The sequence below is a fragment of the Palaemon carinicauda genome, chromosome 15 (genome assembly GCF_036898095.1).
Source record: "Palaemon carinicauda isolate YSFRI2023 chromosome 15, ASM3689809v2, whole genome shotgun sequence".
Taxonomy (NCBI): domain Eukaryota; kingdom Metazoa; phylum Arthropoda; class Malacostraca; order Decapoda; family Palaemonidae; genus Palaemon; species Palaemon carinicauda.
Window position 1 is genome coordinate 130,163,529 of NC_090739.1, and position 17,712 is coordinate 130,181,240.

The window sequence follows — 17,712 nt, forward strand, 5'->3', positions numbered from 1 at the left end:
CCACTCATGCTAGGAGTCAGCCTCCTCCACCCATGCGCCTTCCTTCTGCTTGTCTTTTATTCAGCCTTTGCAGACTGAGCCTCAGGTGTTCCCTCATCGGAGTCTTGAAGAGGAAACCACACTATTGTTGTTCCAGCTCGTTCTGACTCTGCTGTTCAGCATACCATGGTTTAAACCCCATGCAAGCATGCATAAAGCACTCTAGCACTGGTCATGGAATTTCTGAGAAATGTTAAACGCCATGCACACGCTCTGCTTTCCTTTCAGCAGGCTCTGCTTACAGCAGGCTCTGCTTACTACATGCTCAGCATTCAGCATGCTCTGCATTCAGCATGCTCTGCATACAACATGCTCTGCATACAGCATGCTCTGCATTCAGCATGCTCTGCATACAACATGCTCTACATACAGCATGCTCTGCATACAGCATACTCTGCATACATCATGCTCTGCATACCTTACCACATGCTTCTCAACACATCTTGGGTTGTTGCCAACTCACTAGACTGTCAAGCAGTTTCATAACGTTGCCTTCTAGTCTGCTGCTTTGCACCAGTGAACCCTCACTCAGAGAACTTAGCTTTTCTAGGATAAGGTCCCTGTAGATGAGAAAGTTCTTTTCTCCCTCCTTCTGATATTCCCTTGAGGACTCTGTCATTTGGAGGGAGCCTTTAGCTGCATAACCTCTTATGGACTTTTATTTAAGCATAACATGCTTACAGGGAAGGTAATGGTTACACTTCAGCCGCTAATCCCGTCTGTTACCACACCTGCTCCCATAGACCTTGAGCTGTGTTGCATGACATGCAGTCCAAGCTTAGTCCTTGTTAGAGGATTTTTTGTTTACGGAGTCAATGTGTCACGGGGAAGACGTTCAACAACCAACAGAAGGGACTTGTTGTGACGCAGTGCGGCAACCTCAGCAACCCGTTAAGGAGTTGTCTGTACGACCCAGACAGTCTAGACAGATTCGGGTTGTCACTGTACTTCCTCGCTTGCCCATGATTGACAGTTTACAGACTGTGCAGCAGTATCATGATCTTGTGTCCGGCTCCGTCAGACGACTGGCTTTTAAGAGCTCCCTCAAGTCGTCGCTGTCTGGAGATTTTCAAATGGACTATGGATCTGACCAAGGAACTGGGCCTCCTGGTCAATTTTGAGGAGTCTCAGCTCGTTCCATCCCAGACCATTGTCTCCTTGGGTATGGATCTTCAGAGTCGAGCTTTTCGGACTTGTCCGTCGGCCCCAAGGATCTTCCAAGCCCTAGAATGCATCCAGAGCATGCTGAGAAGGAACCGATGCTTTGTCAGGCAGTGGATGAGTCTAACAGGGACACTTTCATCGCTGGCCCTGTTCATCGAGTTAGGGAGACTCCACCTCCGCCCCCTTCAGTATCATCTAGCTGCTCACTGGATAAAGGACATGACGCTAGAGACGGGCTCAGTTCCTGTTTCCGAAGAGATGAGGTCTACTCTAACGTGGTGGAAGAACAGCATTCTTCTCAAGGAAGGTCTACCTTTGGCTGTTCAGACCTCCGACCACCGTCTCTTCTCGGACGCATCGGACACGGGCTGGGGTGCGACACTGGACGGACAGGAATGCTCGGGAACATGGAATCAGGAGCAAAGGACACTTCACATCTATTGCAAGGAGTTGTTGGCAGTTCATTTGGCCTTGATAAACTTCAAGTCCCTCCAGCTTAACAAGGTGGTGGAGGTGAACTCCGACTACACCACAGCCTTGGCTTACATCTCCAAGCAGGGAGGGACTCATTCGAGGAAGTTGTTCGAGATCGCAAGGGACCTCCTCATTTGGTCAAAAGATCGAAAGCTCACGCTGGTAACGAGGCTCATTCAGGGCGATATGAATGTCATGGCAGATCGCCTCAGCCGGAAGGGTCAGGTCTTCCCCACAGAGTGGACCCTTCACAAGAATGTTTGCAGCAGACTTTGGGCCCTGTGGGGTCAGCCAACCATAGATCTATTCGCTACCTCGATGACCAAGAGGCTCCTCTTGTATTGTTCTCCGATTCCAGACCCAGCAGCAGTTCGCGTGGATGCCTTTCTGCTGGATTGGTCCCATCTCAACCTGTATGCATTCCCGCCGTTCAAGATTGTCAACAGGGTACTTCAGAAGTTCGCCTCTCACAAAGGGACACGGCTGACGTTGGTTGCTCCCCTCTGGCCCGCGAGAGAATGGTTCACTGAGGTACTGCAATGGCTGGTCGACGTTCCCAGGACTCTTCCTCCTAGAGTGGACCTTCTGCGTCAACCTCACGTAAAGAAGGTACACCCAACCTCCACGCTCTTCGTCTGACTGCCTTCAGACTATCGAAAGACTCTCAAGAGCTAGAGGCTTTTCGAAGGAGGCAGCCAGAGCGATTGCCAGAGCAAGGACGACATCCACTCTCAGAGTCTATCAGTCTTAATGGGAAGTCTTCCGAAGCTGGTGCAAGGCCAATGCAGTTTTCCTCAACCAGTACCAATGTAACCCAGATTGCTGACTTCCTGTTACATCTAAGGAACGTAAGATCCCTATCAGCTCCTACGATCAAGGGTTACAGAAGTTTGTTGGCAGCGGTTTTCCGCCACAGAGGCTTGGATCTTTCCTCCAACAAAGATCTACAGGACCTCCTTAGGTCTTTTGAGACCTCAAAGGAACGTCGGTTGTCCACTCCAGGCTGGAATCTAGACGTGGTCCTAAGGTTCCTAATGTCATCAGGATTTGAACCGCTCCAATCAGCCTCTTTTAAGGACCTCACATTAAAAACTCTTTTCCTCGTGTGCTTAGCAACAGGTAAAAGAGTAAGTGAGATCCACGCCTTCAGCAGGAACATAGGTTTCACATCTGAAACGGCTACATGTTCCTTGCAGCTCGGTTTTTTGGCTAAAAACGAGCTTCCTTCCCGTCCTTGGCCTAAGTCGTTCGAGATCCCAAGCCTGTCCAACATGGTGGGGAACGAACTGGAGAGAGTACTTTGCCCAGTTAGAGCTCTTAAGTACTATCTAAGAAGGTCAAAACCATCACGAGGACAATCAGAAGCCTTATGGTGTGCTATCAAGAAGCCTTCTCTACCAATGTCTAAGAACTCAGTTTCTTACTACATCAGGCTTCTGATTAGAGAAGCAAATTCTCATCTGAAGGAAGAAGACCTTGCTTTGCTGAAGGTAAGGACACATGAAGTGAGAGCTGTGGCTACTTCAGTGGCCTTCAAACAGAACCGTTCTCTGCAGAGTGTTATGGATGCAACCTATTGGAGAAACAAGTCAGTGTTCGCATCATTCTATCTCAAAGATGTCCAGTCTCTTTACGAGTACTGCTACACCCTGGGTCCATTCGTAGCAACGAATGCAGTAGTAGGCGAGGGCTCAGCCACTACATTCCCATAATCCCATAACTTTTTAACCTTTCTCTTGAATACTTTTTATGGGTTGTACGGTCGGCTAAGAAGCCTTCCACATCCTTGTTGACGGGTGGTCAATTCTTTCTTGAGAAGCGCCAAGGTTAAAGGTTGTGATGAGGTCCTTTAGTATGGGTTGCAGCCCTGTATACTTTAGCACCTTTGAGTTGATTCAGCCTCCCAAGAGGAACGCTGCGCTCAGTAAGGAAGACGATCTTATTAAAGGCAGAGTAACGGTTCAAGTCGACTTCCTTACCAGGTACTTATTATTTCATTGTTATTGTGGATAACTGATTATATGAAATATGGGATACTTAGCTATCCTTTAATCTTGTACACTGGTTTTCACCCACCCCCCTGGGTGTGAATCAGCTACATGATTATCGGGTAAGTTTAATATTGAAAAATGTTATTTTTATTAATAAAATAAATTTTTGAATATACTTACCCGATAATCATGATTTAATCGACCCTCCCTTCCTCCCCATAGAGAACCAGTGGACCGAGGAATAATTGAGGAGGTGTCAACAAGAAGTACTTGAGTACCTGGCCACAGGTGGCGCTGGTAAATACACCCCCTTCTAGTATTGTGATAGCTGGCGTATCCCTCCATAGAATTCTGTCGGGCAACGGAGTTGACAGCTACATGATTATCGGGTAAGTATATTCAAAAATTTATTTTATTAATAAAAATAACATTTTTCCTAACTATACAAACCTTAGCTATTCAACCAAACTTGCCCGCCAGCCCTATCCCCCTTGAAGTCCTACCTCCAAGCAGTGAGCTCAAGCACAGGTGTGTGAGAGGGGAGGGGTAGCAAGCTACCCTCCCTTACCCCCGCTAACTAGCGGTGTGGGTAGTAAACCCTCGTTAAAAATTAATGGCTCGTCATTTCAGCTACACCGAAAGTAATACCCCTATTAAATAGCTAAGGTTTGTATAGTTAGGAAAAATGCAAATTATCTATGAATTTGTCATATTTCATCATTATCCAATCTTTCAAGCAGTGGTATTCCCATAATCCACCTTGGCATTCTCATCTCTGTTCTCTCACGCTTTGCTTCCTCATTTTGTCTTTGAGCCCAAGTTTCCGATCCAAACTGTACATTAACACTGTTCTTATTACTGTACTATAAATCTTGACTTCAAGTTTTGATTGGCATTCTCTTATCACATAACACTCCCGCTACCTCCCTCCACTTCCCCCAAGCTGCTTTTATCCTAATCTTACTTTCAGCCTTGCATCCTCCCTCCCGACCTATAGTAAATCCCAAGTATCTGAAATGTTCCACCCGTTTCATAACCGAGCCTCTACAGGTAAATCACCTCCTTTTAATAACAGATAACTAAGGATGAGTCTCCTGTCAAAGGATCATGGTTTGTATTCATTTAGGAACAAATCACAAATGTTTTAAAGTGATTTTTTTTTCTCCTATCCATACAAACCTGAGTTTTTTTAAATTACAAGGCATGCATCAACCACCCCGCGAATCATAGGTTAAAGGGCAAAGTTAGGGTTGCTCCACTTGACAGTTGGGTGGGGCTTACCCTTCGCTGAATCATACTACTATTAAAGGGCTGAGTTTTGCATAATTAGGAAAAATACAAATTACTTTAAAAAGATAATTTTTCCTGATGTATTTATACTGTAGTTTTGGCATGATCAGTGGGCTGTAGGTTGCATAATCATAAGTAAGGAAATTGGCTGTTCAATTTATTTGAGGTTTTCTGTAGACAGAAGCAAGTTTCATTTGTTATGAAATATCATAGTTGTACCTTAGAAAGCTAGATTTGTAATAAAGTTAAGTGATATTGCAAGTATACTAAGCAAAAGAAGTATTGCATTGAAGGTGAGTGGGACATATTACCTGGATACTTTGTTTCTGACAGCAGATAGACAAGTGTTTCTTAAATTATTTAGTAATGATCTTTGACATTTAAAAAATCTTGATATTTATTATACTGTATGCTAGATGTTTTCAAATTTAAATTGAATATTCTCAAAAATTATTAACATCACTAGACGTTTCTGGCTGTTAACTGCGTATAGCTCATGCTGTTGTGGGGTTGTACTATATTGTGTGTACGGTATGTACAGTACTGTATAGGTATACTGTGCTATGTTGATTGAAGGCATCCAATAGAATCTTATTTAAGCAGTCTGCTTTACCAGTTTTCATTGAGTACGGTAATAAAGAGAGTCACCAGAGAAACTTAGGCATGATAATATGTTTGTCTTGAACTGATGTGTAGGGTATGACCAGAAGTGGAGATTATTCAACAATTTTTTACCAAAAAATTAATTACGGATGTTACATAGCAGTGTGTATGGTGCAGGGATATACAGTATAATAGTGATGTACACTTGCTCTAGGATCACCTCGAGCATTTTCTTTGGTCGCCATTTTTATGGGGCAGTACTGTACATCCATGTAATAGTACAGTACAGTGCTCTGTACAGTTTGTACACTCTCCTAATCAATATATATTTGTTTCTATACAAGTACAAATCCTCATCTTTTAACAGGAGTGTGCTTTAAGCAAAGCTGGATATGGCTGCTAAAACTTTAACAAGGGGGGGGTGTAGTACAGTAGTTACAGATAGGTGGCAGGGAAGCCCCGACCACCTGACAGGTCACTAAGCCCTCACTTTGTTTTCACCCGCTGGATAGTACTAACGTACTACCGGTGCCCTCAACTGGCTGTTTTAATCTTTTTTTATTTCTTTTAGATAATTGTGTTAGTAGATTGTCATCAGCAAGGGATATTTAGAAGGAAGAACGGATTTTTTAACAGATCGTCGTTAGCAAGGGATATTTAGAAGGAGGGACAGTTGTGGCAGCAGATCGTTGTCAGCAAGGGATATTTAGAAGGCAGAACAGATTTCCAGTGGTTTCCCAATAAATGTAGCTATTTGCCAGTTTTGTGGCAGTATTAACATTCTTGTTCCAGCTAAATACCATATCTATTGGCCGTTTATTCTCTCGCTTGTGTGGCCTGATGACGACGATAAAAAAATTTTCCTAAGGCTGTTGGTATTCTTTGATGTACAGCGTCAGTGGAAGAAAGTTTTACGGCCAACGAGTGTGAAGTACAAGGGCAGCTCTTTCAGTGTTGTATCATCTGAATCATAGAGTTCAGGTGATTTCTTTTCTGTTGGAGCATAATCATCGGCCTGAACGACTTAGAAGGAGAACTTCAAGTTCCTCCTCTATTTCTGCCTTTGTCATCACACTACAGGTCAGGATAGAAGGGCCTTTTATAGTAAAAAAAGTCCAAAGCCCAATCAATAGGAGTTGCATGTGTGTGATTCTTACTGTCTCTCTCTGTGGGAAAGAGATTTCTGCTTCAAGAATCCCCTTGACTCGAGGCAAAGAACTCCTTTGCATCCACTCCCTCTTCTGTTTGTACATAACACCACAAGAGCTCTCCTGTGTGCACTTTCATGTTTGCGTGGGCTAGTGCTTCCTAACCTGTTTGTGTGTTCGTTCCTGTGCACCTGTTCGTGTGTTCTTTCCTGTGCTCAATTTCCCAAGAATGGTTTCCTGTGCACTTGTGTGCCCTCACCTATTTGTATTGCTTTCTAGCAAGGCCAGAGACTTGAAAGTTCTATGTTCCCGAGCATGTCCTAGAAATACTAGAAGACTTCACTAGATCACCTTACACAGGTTCCCTTCTGATACATCTGGAAATGTACAACGCACTGGATCCTTACTAGATCCACGCCCACAGGTTTCCCAAAAACAAGAACGCTATGCGTGCACCAGATCACTACCCTCACACACAATATTCTTTCAGAGATTCTACCATGCTCTGAGACCGTACAAGATAGATATCTTTGAAAATTTTCAGGAAGACCAGTCAATAATATGCAACTTCTACCATTTTCCTCTCCATGGGAGAGACAGTGGGGTACCAATTACAGTATATGTGTTGGTGTGTGGTACAGATGTTCACACACCTGCTAACTGTGCTCTTTTCTCATTAGAACGAGTATACGCACTGCCAGTAGGAATAAAAGGCCACACCCTCCTTTCCCCTTCCTAGATGATCTCTTTCTCTCTCTCACTTTCGGGAGGGAGAAGCGGTACGTGTTGAGAATTAGCCCTTCCAGGAACAAACATTGGTATGCGCCACTATGTCCCCAGTAAATTTGCTCCTCATTTGCGAGGTGATAGAGCATCATTATGTGATATAGATATTCATTTACCAGCTAACTGTTTTCTGTTTTTCACGAGAAGATCACATGCTTTACCGATAGGATAGGGGCTGTGCCCTTCCTTCTGCACTGGTGTTTGGTCCCATACCAAATATAGTACTCTTGATTGAGTGCTATTCATCATCGCAAGAAAAAGGCGTTGTTTAAGATGTCCGATCAACGTAGCTATGTGTCGCCTGTGATCTACCCCCACTTATATAAGGAGTAGCAGTACGTACCAAGATTGTACCCAGCTCTGAGTGGCACATGATATAAGGACTCTGCTCTAAATGTTCTTTGGGACTGCTCCCCACATACTTGTTGGATAGATGGTGCATACTGGGTATGTATCATTTTGCCCATTCGAGTGATGAGGACGCCTCTGACCGATCTTTCTTCATTTACACGTGGAAGTATGGTACATACTGTACCAGGAATGTAACTACTCCAAAGGACAACCCGAGTACATTCTCCTCTCGTGCTGTATTGGAAGTGCTTCCTTCACAGAGAATACAGTACAGTATGTCTGGGTATGGGTTTCACTGTGTTTGTTCAACATAACACAATTAGATACTGCATATGTTCTAAAGAGATTTTCAGGTCACAAAATTGGTACCTATCTGCTTTGTTGAAGTTTTCCTGGTAAATGATACTGGTTGAAGAAGAACCTATTATCATTATCATTGTTTGTACAGGCTATGAGATCTTCCTTTCACGAGTTCAGAGGTTTCCTTGTGCTCTTTCCCTTTGTGTTTCTTCTTCGCAGGAAAGTTTCAATTGTGTTCTACACCGGTAAGATGGGTCTCCTCTCACTTGTTTTCCCCGATCATCATTTCCCACAGGATTGGCCACGATTGGGAATCATACAAAAGATAACTGCAATCAAGAAAAATACAATAGATAGCTACGATCGGGAACCATACGTTTGGTAGCTGCAGTCTGGAATCATGTGATAGACCACCGAAATTGGGAATCAGGCTGTTCAAAATCTCACAACCAGGAACCACATGATTTGGAATAATGCAAGTAGGATTCACACAATCGGAATTTACGCTTGTTCTTCAGGTGATCATTACCTTTGTGTCCAGGTAATTGCTTTAGTTCACCTACTTTTGTTATCTTCTCCTTCGTAGCACTCATACTGAATAGAAGAGAAGGATAAAGAGGTCACTAAAGCACAGGACGACCGTTATCGCAGTGTCTTTTGAAGCTTCGACTGGTTGGTTTCATGAGACTGATTATGAGCAATGCTTATTAGTACTTAGGTCGCTTCCTTCTCTCTCCTGCTTGTGGATGTTCTCGAAAAGATTTGGTGACACTATCACTACTACTCACAGACTAAGATATTCATACACTCAGAGACCGAACCATGACTTAGTTTTCCAAGATGTCAAGATCTTCCAACTCTGTCGCAGCGGTTGGACCAGGTGACTTCAAATCCAATCTCAGCACATGTACAAGCACTGAAATGCCACATCGCACTGTCAAGGTTGTTAGCAAGAATCCTCTCCAATCAAGGACAGGTATTCGATCACCCTCTTCCGTCCAAGGATGCTGGTATCCTTGGCCTTGTGATGGTTACTCAATAGATTTTGTAGCAAACTTAGTTCCCTTCACAGGACAAGATACTGTATACCTAATCTAAGATAGCAGTCACGATGTAAGTCAACATTGAGCCCATCTACCGCTTCTTTCTCACCATTCCTTGGTGTGAAGCAGTCACTCGTTGTTATTTGCTGGATCAGATGTTAGATGTAGGGGAGCCACATAATTTGACAAATTTTTTTATAAATAAGTTTTTAGAAGTTTTTCCCCCATTATCTCAAACAAAAGGGGAGGATAGCCAAATGGATGCAACAAAGTTTTCATAATGACCTTATATTCTGACAACATATTTTCCACATAGGTATAGGATTTCCTTGACCATCTTATCTGTTTCTGGAAGTGACGTAGCCTAACACCTAACATCTTCATGCCCAGGTCCTTGGAAGGTTGACAGGAGTCTTCACTTTTGCTCCTGTACATTACCAAATTTCTTGGAACTTCCAATTTGGTTATAAGGACTTCCCTCCCTCCTAAGGATAAGTCTCTTATTAAAGGACAATGATTTGTATTTGTTAAGGAACAAATCACAAATTTTAAAAGTAATTTGTATGAAGGCAAAGTGGTGGCCACGTTGCCAGTCAGGTGGGCGGGACTTCCTTGTCACCCTGAGGTAGCTATCGCCACCTCGTTAAGGTTTTAACAGCTGTATCGAGCTTCATTGTAAGCATAAGCATACTCCTATTAAAGGATTTGGGTTTGTATAGTTAGGAAATATACAAATTCCCTTTAAAAATTTTATTTGTTTTCAGATAAAAAAGGAATACAGAGAAGAGAAGATGGAAACCTATGGGTATACAAGTCAAACCAGTGAAAGCTCACAAACTTCAGGAAGCAGTGAATCAAGTAGTACTGATTCAGAAAGCAGTGGTAGTACTGGAAGGAAGCGGAAACATATAAAGAAAAAGAGTAAATATAAGAGGGAAAAAAAGAAACGTAGTGATACTGAAGAGGAACCTGAGTATATTGAAAGAGAAAAGAGAAAAAAGAAAAAACATGTGAAACACAAAGATGATGATGAAGATTCTTCCGATGAAGAACACGAAAGGTCTGAGGAGCGTAAACACAGGAGCAGGAAGCATAGTAAACATCATCACCGGAAGCACAAACACAAACATCGACGCCATCGCCACCATCGTTCAGAAGAGGAGTACCAAGAAAAAAGACGAGGAGCTTCTCTTGAAAGAACAGATAACAGAAAGGAAAGAGAAGATTGGGAAGAAAGAAAGCCCATCTATGAAAAGGGTGAGAAGGAGAGAAAAATTGACAAGAATGGTGATAGGAGAGTTAAAAAGGAGGAGAAGCGAAGTAAAGAAAGAGGAGAGAGCAGGTATTGTATATGTATTAGAGTTTGTAGAAGATACATTTTTTTATACTGTTGTAGAGTACTGTAACCTAGCTACATTTTTAGAGTAACAGAATCTGTATACGCAATACTAATAATAAAAGATCATCTTTAAGTAACTATACCATATGTTAGCTACTTGTTGATCAGGTGGATATTAAGTAGAAGGTTGGATTTTAATAGGGTGATATAAAATCAGATATGGTACAGTTACAAATCAGTGGTAGCGGATTAAAGAGAAACTGCTCCCATCTGTTAATGTTTACATCCCAGTTTGTTGAATCTCACTATAACGTCCACCTTGCACCACCCTGAGGTGGATTAAAGATCTTAATTTAGGTTCGAATAAGTAGAAAGGTCATGATGATTTAGGAAAACTAATTGTGCCAACACCAGTCCCGCTCATAACAATATTGATCATTATTTGCTTGCTTATTTCTTTATTGTTTCTTTTTTTTTTTGTTTTATTTGTTGTGCAGTGATTTATTTGTGTTTGTCATAATGTAGATTTTAATCCCTTACTGTACATCACAGACATAGATACAGTAATTTCTCTATAATGCCATGCTTGGAAGGGGTAGGTCTTACAGGTTAGCAGTCTGATTAAGCAATTCTTATACGTTTACTTAAAAAGATTCAACAGCCAAAGCGATCGTAATTTATCGCCTGGAAAATGTTCTTTTATACTATAGTAAATTTATTAGAGATTTTAATGGTAACTATATGAGCTGATAGTTTTATTTGGAAGCCATAATTAAAAAAATATTTAAATTGCATTTGAAAACTGAGAAAAGAGCTGTTGGTGATCACCTCAGGTTTCATTTTATGGGAATGATCAGCAGTTGATTAGAATCAATATAGTCATCATTAAGAATAGCATAAAAGTATTATCAATGTTTTACATATACAGTATTCTCAGTTTCTCTTGTACTGAGTCAAGAAGGCTAGGTCTTTTGCTGTGTAGTAAGCTTTCATGGAATAGACTGCCCATGGGAAGAAAATAAAAGAAATAGTCAAAATGTCACTGCTAAATGAAGTATTTGGATGTAGAAAAATCTTTTTTGGGGGGTTAAAGTACTATATTTAAATTTGATATGGTTGAAGATATAACTTCAATCTTTTTATTACTTTGCATTTTTTATACAGTATGCATCTCTAGAGAACAGGTCCTCTATGCAAATGTACAAGTAACAAATATACCAGATTAAACAGGTCATACAATTGACAGTACTGTATTGTCATTTTACAAATTCAGTATTGTGGGACTGATACTAAAATGACTTCAGTAATTTGTAATTTAGTTAGGTAAGCTAAAGACTTTTTATTTCTTGTTATTTTTTCTTATCAAATAGATTATGGAAGGAGAAAGTGCAGGAAAGCTTGAGGAAGGATATAAAATTTACTATGGGAGATGCAAGGAAAAACAGAGTAGGAATTATTCTCCATCTAGATTTGCAGGAGTATGTCACAGAGGTTCAGCGTATAAGTGATGAACTCATGGGCTTAAAGTTGGTGAATGATAAGAGTATGGCATATCATCTTAGCATGTGCCCTTTAACAAAAGTCTAGTGAAGAGAGGGAAGAATTCACAGGAAAGTTAGAAGAATATATAAAAAGAGTTCCAAGAAGTGAACTATTAGTGTTGCCTGAAGACATGTTGTCACTAGATGAGATTAGAGGGCGTTGAAGGAATACATGGAGGTAGAGGTCTCGCAAGAAGAAACCAAGGATGTGAAAGAATTTTATGATTAGCGGAAACTATTAATCTGTTGTTCTTGAATATGCAGTTTGAGAAAAGGAGAATAATCTAGTAACATGTAAAGATGGACAAAATGAGACACAAATTGACTATGTTTTGGTTAGGAAGCAAGACAAGAAAGAAAGGAAGACAAGAAAATGTCTATGAATTATACGATTATTCAAAATGAATCTGTTGTAGCTCAATATAAACTAGTGGTGGCAGATTTAAGGTTAAAAGTAATAAGGAAAAGAAAAGTCCCAGCCACAAATAAAAAGATCAAAACTTGAAAGCTAAAGGATGAAAAACCAAGAAATTTCAGTAGAGAGGAAAGAGTCAGAAAGGCGATATTTATATGGAATGTCAGATTTGCCTGAAAATATATGGAATGGTTTGAAATAGATTGTGGTGCCAGCAGCAACAGAGGTGTGGAGAAGGACAAGTGGTGAACAATAACAGGAAAAAGAAACATGGTGGAATCAAGAGGTTCAGACAGCTGTGAAGGAAAAGAGCATAGCCAGGAGGAGGTGTTAAAACGATAATTACTACCCAACTAGTGAGGTATATAGATGGATAAAGAGTGAAACAAAGAGAATTGTAGCTATTGCAAAGGGAGAAGCCAGGAGAGAGTGGTATGAGGTGATGGGTACACTAGAGAGAAAAGTTTATGTACTGAATTGCAGAGGCGTGATGAAAAGTCAAGCAGGATGTAGGAGAGGTAGGCTTTATTAAAGATGAAATTGAAAATACCTTAATTGAGGAAGTAGTCAAGAGAAGATCTAAAGACTATATTTCACACCTATTAAACACAGATTGAGTTTGAAGAACTGGAAAATGTATCTCCAGTAGAAGGACCAGTAGCAAACATCATAATTTAGAATGAAATCTAGAATGCTGTAAAGAAAGGAAAAGTAAATAAAGCTGCAAGAAAATCAGAGATAACAATAAAAATGATTAAGTCATTGGGAAATCTAGGCAAAGAGTGAATACACACACTATTGGAAAAGATGATGGGATGAGGAAATACTAAGGACGAAGAAGATAGTTGGATGATTTAATTGTCTGAGCAAAAAGATTCTTGATCCTTGTCGTTATAGACACTATCGTCAGAATTAAGGAACAACAAAGGATTTTGGGAACTGATTTTTGCTGCTGACAGAATAAAACTACAAGAAAGGTTTTTAGCATGGAAAGTAGCCCTCTAAAGGAAGAGATTGAAAATGAACATGGGAAAGACAAAGCTAATGATTGGTAGTAGAGGAGGACATGAAGTTGATATCCAAGTGGAAGATGATACAGTGCCTAAACAGAAAGAGTTTAACTATGTGGGATCAATGATAAGAGGAGGGCAGTAATAAGAAAGCAGTGAGAGCAAATAAAGGGAGAATGGCAAAAATTGAGAGAAGTAATTGGAGTTTTTTAAGACAAGAAGATGCCATTAAGACTCAAAATGATTTACTAGACGATTATCGGGCCCAGAACCGAGATGATGATGGTGAAATGAATTGTTGGAATATCACTAATGGAAAGGAGGGAGAGTCAAGATATAAGAAGAATGTGTTATATATTGAATGTAAAAGATAAGGCTGGGGAAGTTTGTCTCGAGATACTATGGCCATGTAATAAGAAGTGAGGAGGTTGAACCAATCAGGAGAGCCAAGAATATTCCAGTGATGGGGAGTGTGGGTTGTCACCGGATCAGATGGATGGATATGTTGAGGAGGGATATGGATAGGTTGGGACATAGAGGAAGAAAATGAAAGAAATGAAAATAGATGCAGAAATTGGACTTGAGCTGCCAGCCCTGCTGTACAGTGGGACTAATAAGATTGAAAGTTTTATTTATTTTTAGACTTGGGAATTGTTGTTCATTAGTCAACATTGTAATCAGTTTTAAATTCTTTACAATGCTACGACTGTCTTTACAGTATTTGTATTGTAGTGTTTTGATGTTTATGAGATTTGTGAAAGGTAGGAAAGTGATAGGTATTTCCTGTTTCAGTATTAAAATATCCTCTCTGTGAACCTTGCAGGCAAGTGAAAAGCAAGTGGGATGAGGATGGTGATGTTCAGTATAGTTTAAACAAACGTATAAAGCCTGATCCAGATGCAGAGGAAGCTCGAGAACATTCTAGAGTCAGACAAGATAGAGAGGTTAAAAAACGGAGAGACAGAGAAGAGGGATCAGAAAATGGCAGGTAAAACAATGGGCAGTCTTTATTTTTATGAAGTAAATTGTAGCCCTAATGGTGGTAGTTATTTTTCGTTAATAAAAATACTTAAGTTTGTTCCTACACACAACGAAACCTTTGTCCTTTAAGAGGAGTATGCTTTCAGCAAAGCTGGATACGTCTTTTAAAACCTTAATGAGGCAGGAGTTACTGCTTGGTGGCAGTGAAGTCCCACCCATCTGCCATGCTACTGAACCCTTACTTTGTTTTTAGCCATCAGATAGTACATATGTACTTCCAGCACCCTCAACTGGGTGTTTTAGTCATTTGCATTTCCTTTTTAAGTAATTGTGTCAGCAGATCATTGTTAATGAATAATATTTAGAAGAAAGGACAGATTTCCTGTGGTTTCCATATAACTTGTAGCTGTGTGACAGTTTTCTGCTGATATCCACGTAGTTGTTCCTGTTCGACAACATTCCTGTTTACTGTTTATTCCCTCTCTTGTGTTGCCTGGTGACGAGTACGTATTTCTAAGAAAGTTTCTAATTTTTAGACATATATGTGCGCAGTCAGAAGAAGGAGGAGGGTTTTTGGCCGCCATGTGTGATGCTGAAGGGTGGCTTCTTCCTTCAGTGTTCTCTTATTCCTGGAAAGGCTTTAAGAGTGTATCACCTTATTGTGGAAACGGCATGACTTTTATCTTTGCCACAAGTCATTCTGAAGAATAAAGAATCTCCACCACTTTGGTTCAGGAGTTTGGGTACAGCATCTCGAACCCAAACGTTTCCGACTTCAAGAAGTGAATAGTGGGAACCAGAATGACTGCCTTCTGATTCTGGGAGGATAGTACAATTCCTCCTACATGGAAAGAATGGGGGGGAAGAAAATCGTAGAACACTGTTTCTTTCTGGCTTTGTAAGTCAGGCAAACATCCTTTCTTTACTGGTGAGGAGACAGGGATCATCCTGGATTTATGCACTCAAAGTCATAATTGTTGGATCTTTGTCAACTCTCCGGAAGACCCTGTCATTGCCACAATTCTTGAAGACCAGAGTCTGGTAATGACAGATCCATCTCTGTCCATTACTTATGGAGTATACCCACAGGTCTCTGGATACCAGTATCCTTGGCCCGGTGGTAATTCAGATGATTGCAGAGCAAACCTATGTCCTTCACAGGACAACAAACATCTTGTCTAAAGGCGGGTTTACATGGTCAAACGGTTCAACAGACAAGTGTTTGAAGTGATATTTGAAAGTGTGAAGAGGGTATATGGTTGTCGAACGGTTCGAAGAAAGTCTGTTCTTGTCTGACTTTTATGGGCGGAGCTTCGTTATCGACAACCCTTATGCATTTGTGGCTGACTCCACCTCTTCAAAGCGTTTGACAAGCAAGTTTGGCAACAGGGTTCGACGAACCGTTCGACCATATAAACCCCACTTAAGATAGAGGTCATGATGTAAGCATAGAATGAGAGGTAAATAGACTGGTCCTTATAACCCCTTCTTTCTTCGCCTTTCTTGGGATGCGACAGTTGCTTCGTTATTTACTGGATCAGATGCTAGAGGTAGGGAAGCCGCTAACAACTTTTTATTAATGGAAGTTTTGTTTAGGAGTTTCTTTCCTATCATCCCAGAAGAGGGGGATGGCCAAGTGTATGTATTAGTGTGCTTCTGTTATTAACACACATTGAGTATGTGTTGTTTGAGATGTTGAGTCTTGAATTAAAGTCCAGCATTGTAACTTCATTCGTCTAGGAAGACACCTGCATCCGTTGACGACACAATCTTTCACACGGTATGCATTTGTGTTTATGCTTCAGAAAAATTTTACATTGCTGAGGGATGCAAAATACATCCTGTTATGATTTTATCTGACTACAGCAAATCTCACGCTAGCTGCTTCTTCCACAATGACAGATTACGTTATGTGTTTTAAACATGTAATAACTAACTATTACATATGCAGCCTATTTTCATAATAACCATACACTCTGACAACATGGATATAGGTTTTCCTTGACAATCTATCAGTGCCTGGTAGTCACCTAATCCAACACCTGCATTTCATTCCTAGGTTGTTAGGAGGTTGACAAGTCATAGATTTTGCTCCTGTACAGGCACCAAAGGGCTTAGATTTTACCAAGCTAGTAAACTAGCCAGTTTGGTTATAGTGACTTCCTCTCTCATACTTTGATGGCTGCTTTTCCAGTCCCACACAGCAGGGAAACCCCATTCTCTACAGGACCTCCACTGTCGTTTCTCCAATTAAAGGTCAAGCCTTTGTATTTGTGTAGGAACAAATCACAAATCTTAAAAATAATTTGTATTTTTCTTAACTATTCAAATCTGAGTCCTTTAAGTGTTACTTCCTGCTACAACCACCCCTTAAGTCTATCCTAGGCTGAAGGTCAAGTTGAGGGCTTTTAGTGGCCTGTCGGGTGGGCAAAGCTTCCTCACCACCTAGTAGTAACTATCTCCTATTAGGGTTTCAACAGCTGTATCCAATTTTGCTGAAAACCTACTCTTATTAAAGAACACAGGTTTATATAGTTAAGAAAAATAAAAATTACTTTCTTTTTATTTTGCTGATATAGTAAATAACATCCTATGAAAGTAGGTTAGAAGCCTGTTGGTATGCCTTCTGCCAAATTATACAAATTGACATTGCTTCACTATACTGAATATTTTTCTTATTTCTTCATATTTTTCCATGATTTCTTTAAAAACATTTTTATTTTTCATAATACTTACCTCCTGTATTACCAGTTTTGATTTAAATTATACCACGTGTTTTTAGTACTAATAATATGCCTCTTTTCTTTCTTTACCTAAATTAGTAACTCCTTTCTTTTGTAACAAATGGTGTTGGTTAGTAGGGAGATGGAAAGGTTTGCATTAATGTTGTATTTTTCCTGTTCATTAGATCAATTTAACAATTAGGAAAACCTACTTTACTGCCTTAGACCAAATAAAAAGTCGCAAATAATTTTGCAGTATGATTGAAGATTATTTAATAGTAAATGCAAGTCTTCACTGGCATGAAAAAGCAGAAAACAAATCAAAGGAGTTTAATCTCATAGTAGTGTTATGTGAGTCAGCACAAAAAGCAGCTTGTAATAGCATCACCGTCCCCCCAGGCCAGCACTATGAGGTAATAAATGTGACTTGTTTGATTAAAGTGTTTCTCAATATGAATGAGTCATCGTGTCAGAAATAGGCATGCCCATCTAGCATGGTGGTAAAAGATAACCC

General features: G+C 40.4%; 1 protein-coding gene across 2 annotated transcripts in view; it reads left to right on the forward strand.

Moving 5' to 3' along the window:
• The window catches only part of LOC137654746 (uncharacterized), a 69,384-nt gene that overhangs the window by 44,168 nt on the left and 7,504 nt on the right, over window positions 1-17,712 (forward strand). For both annotated transcript variants that reach the window (XM_068388668.1, XM_068388667.1), the window contains 2 exons: window positions 9,954-10,531; window positions 14,318-14,482. In XM_068388668.1, the coding sequence (XP_068244769.1) occupies window positions 9,954-10,531; window positions 14,318-14,482 (743 nt within the window). The remainder of the gene's footprint in view (window positions 1-9,953; window positions 10,532-14,317; window positions 14,483-17,712) is intronic.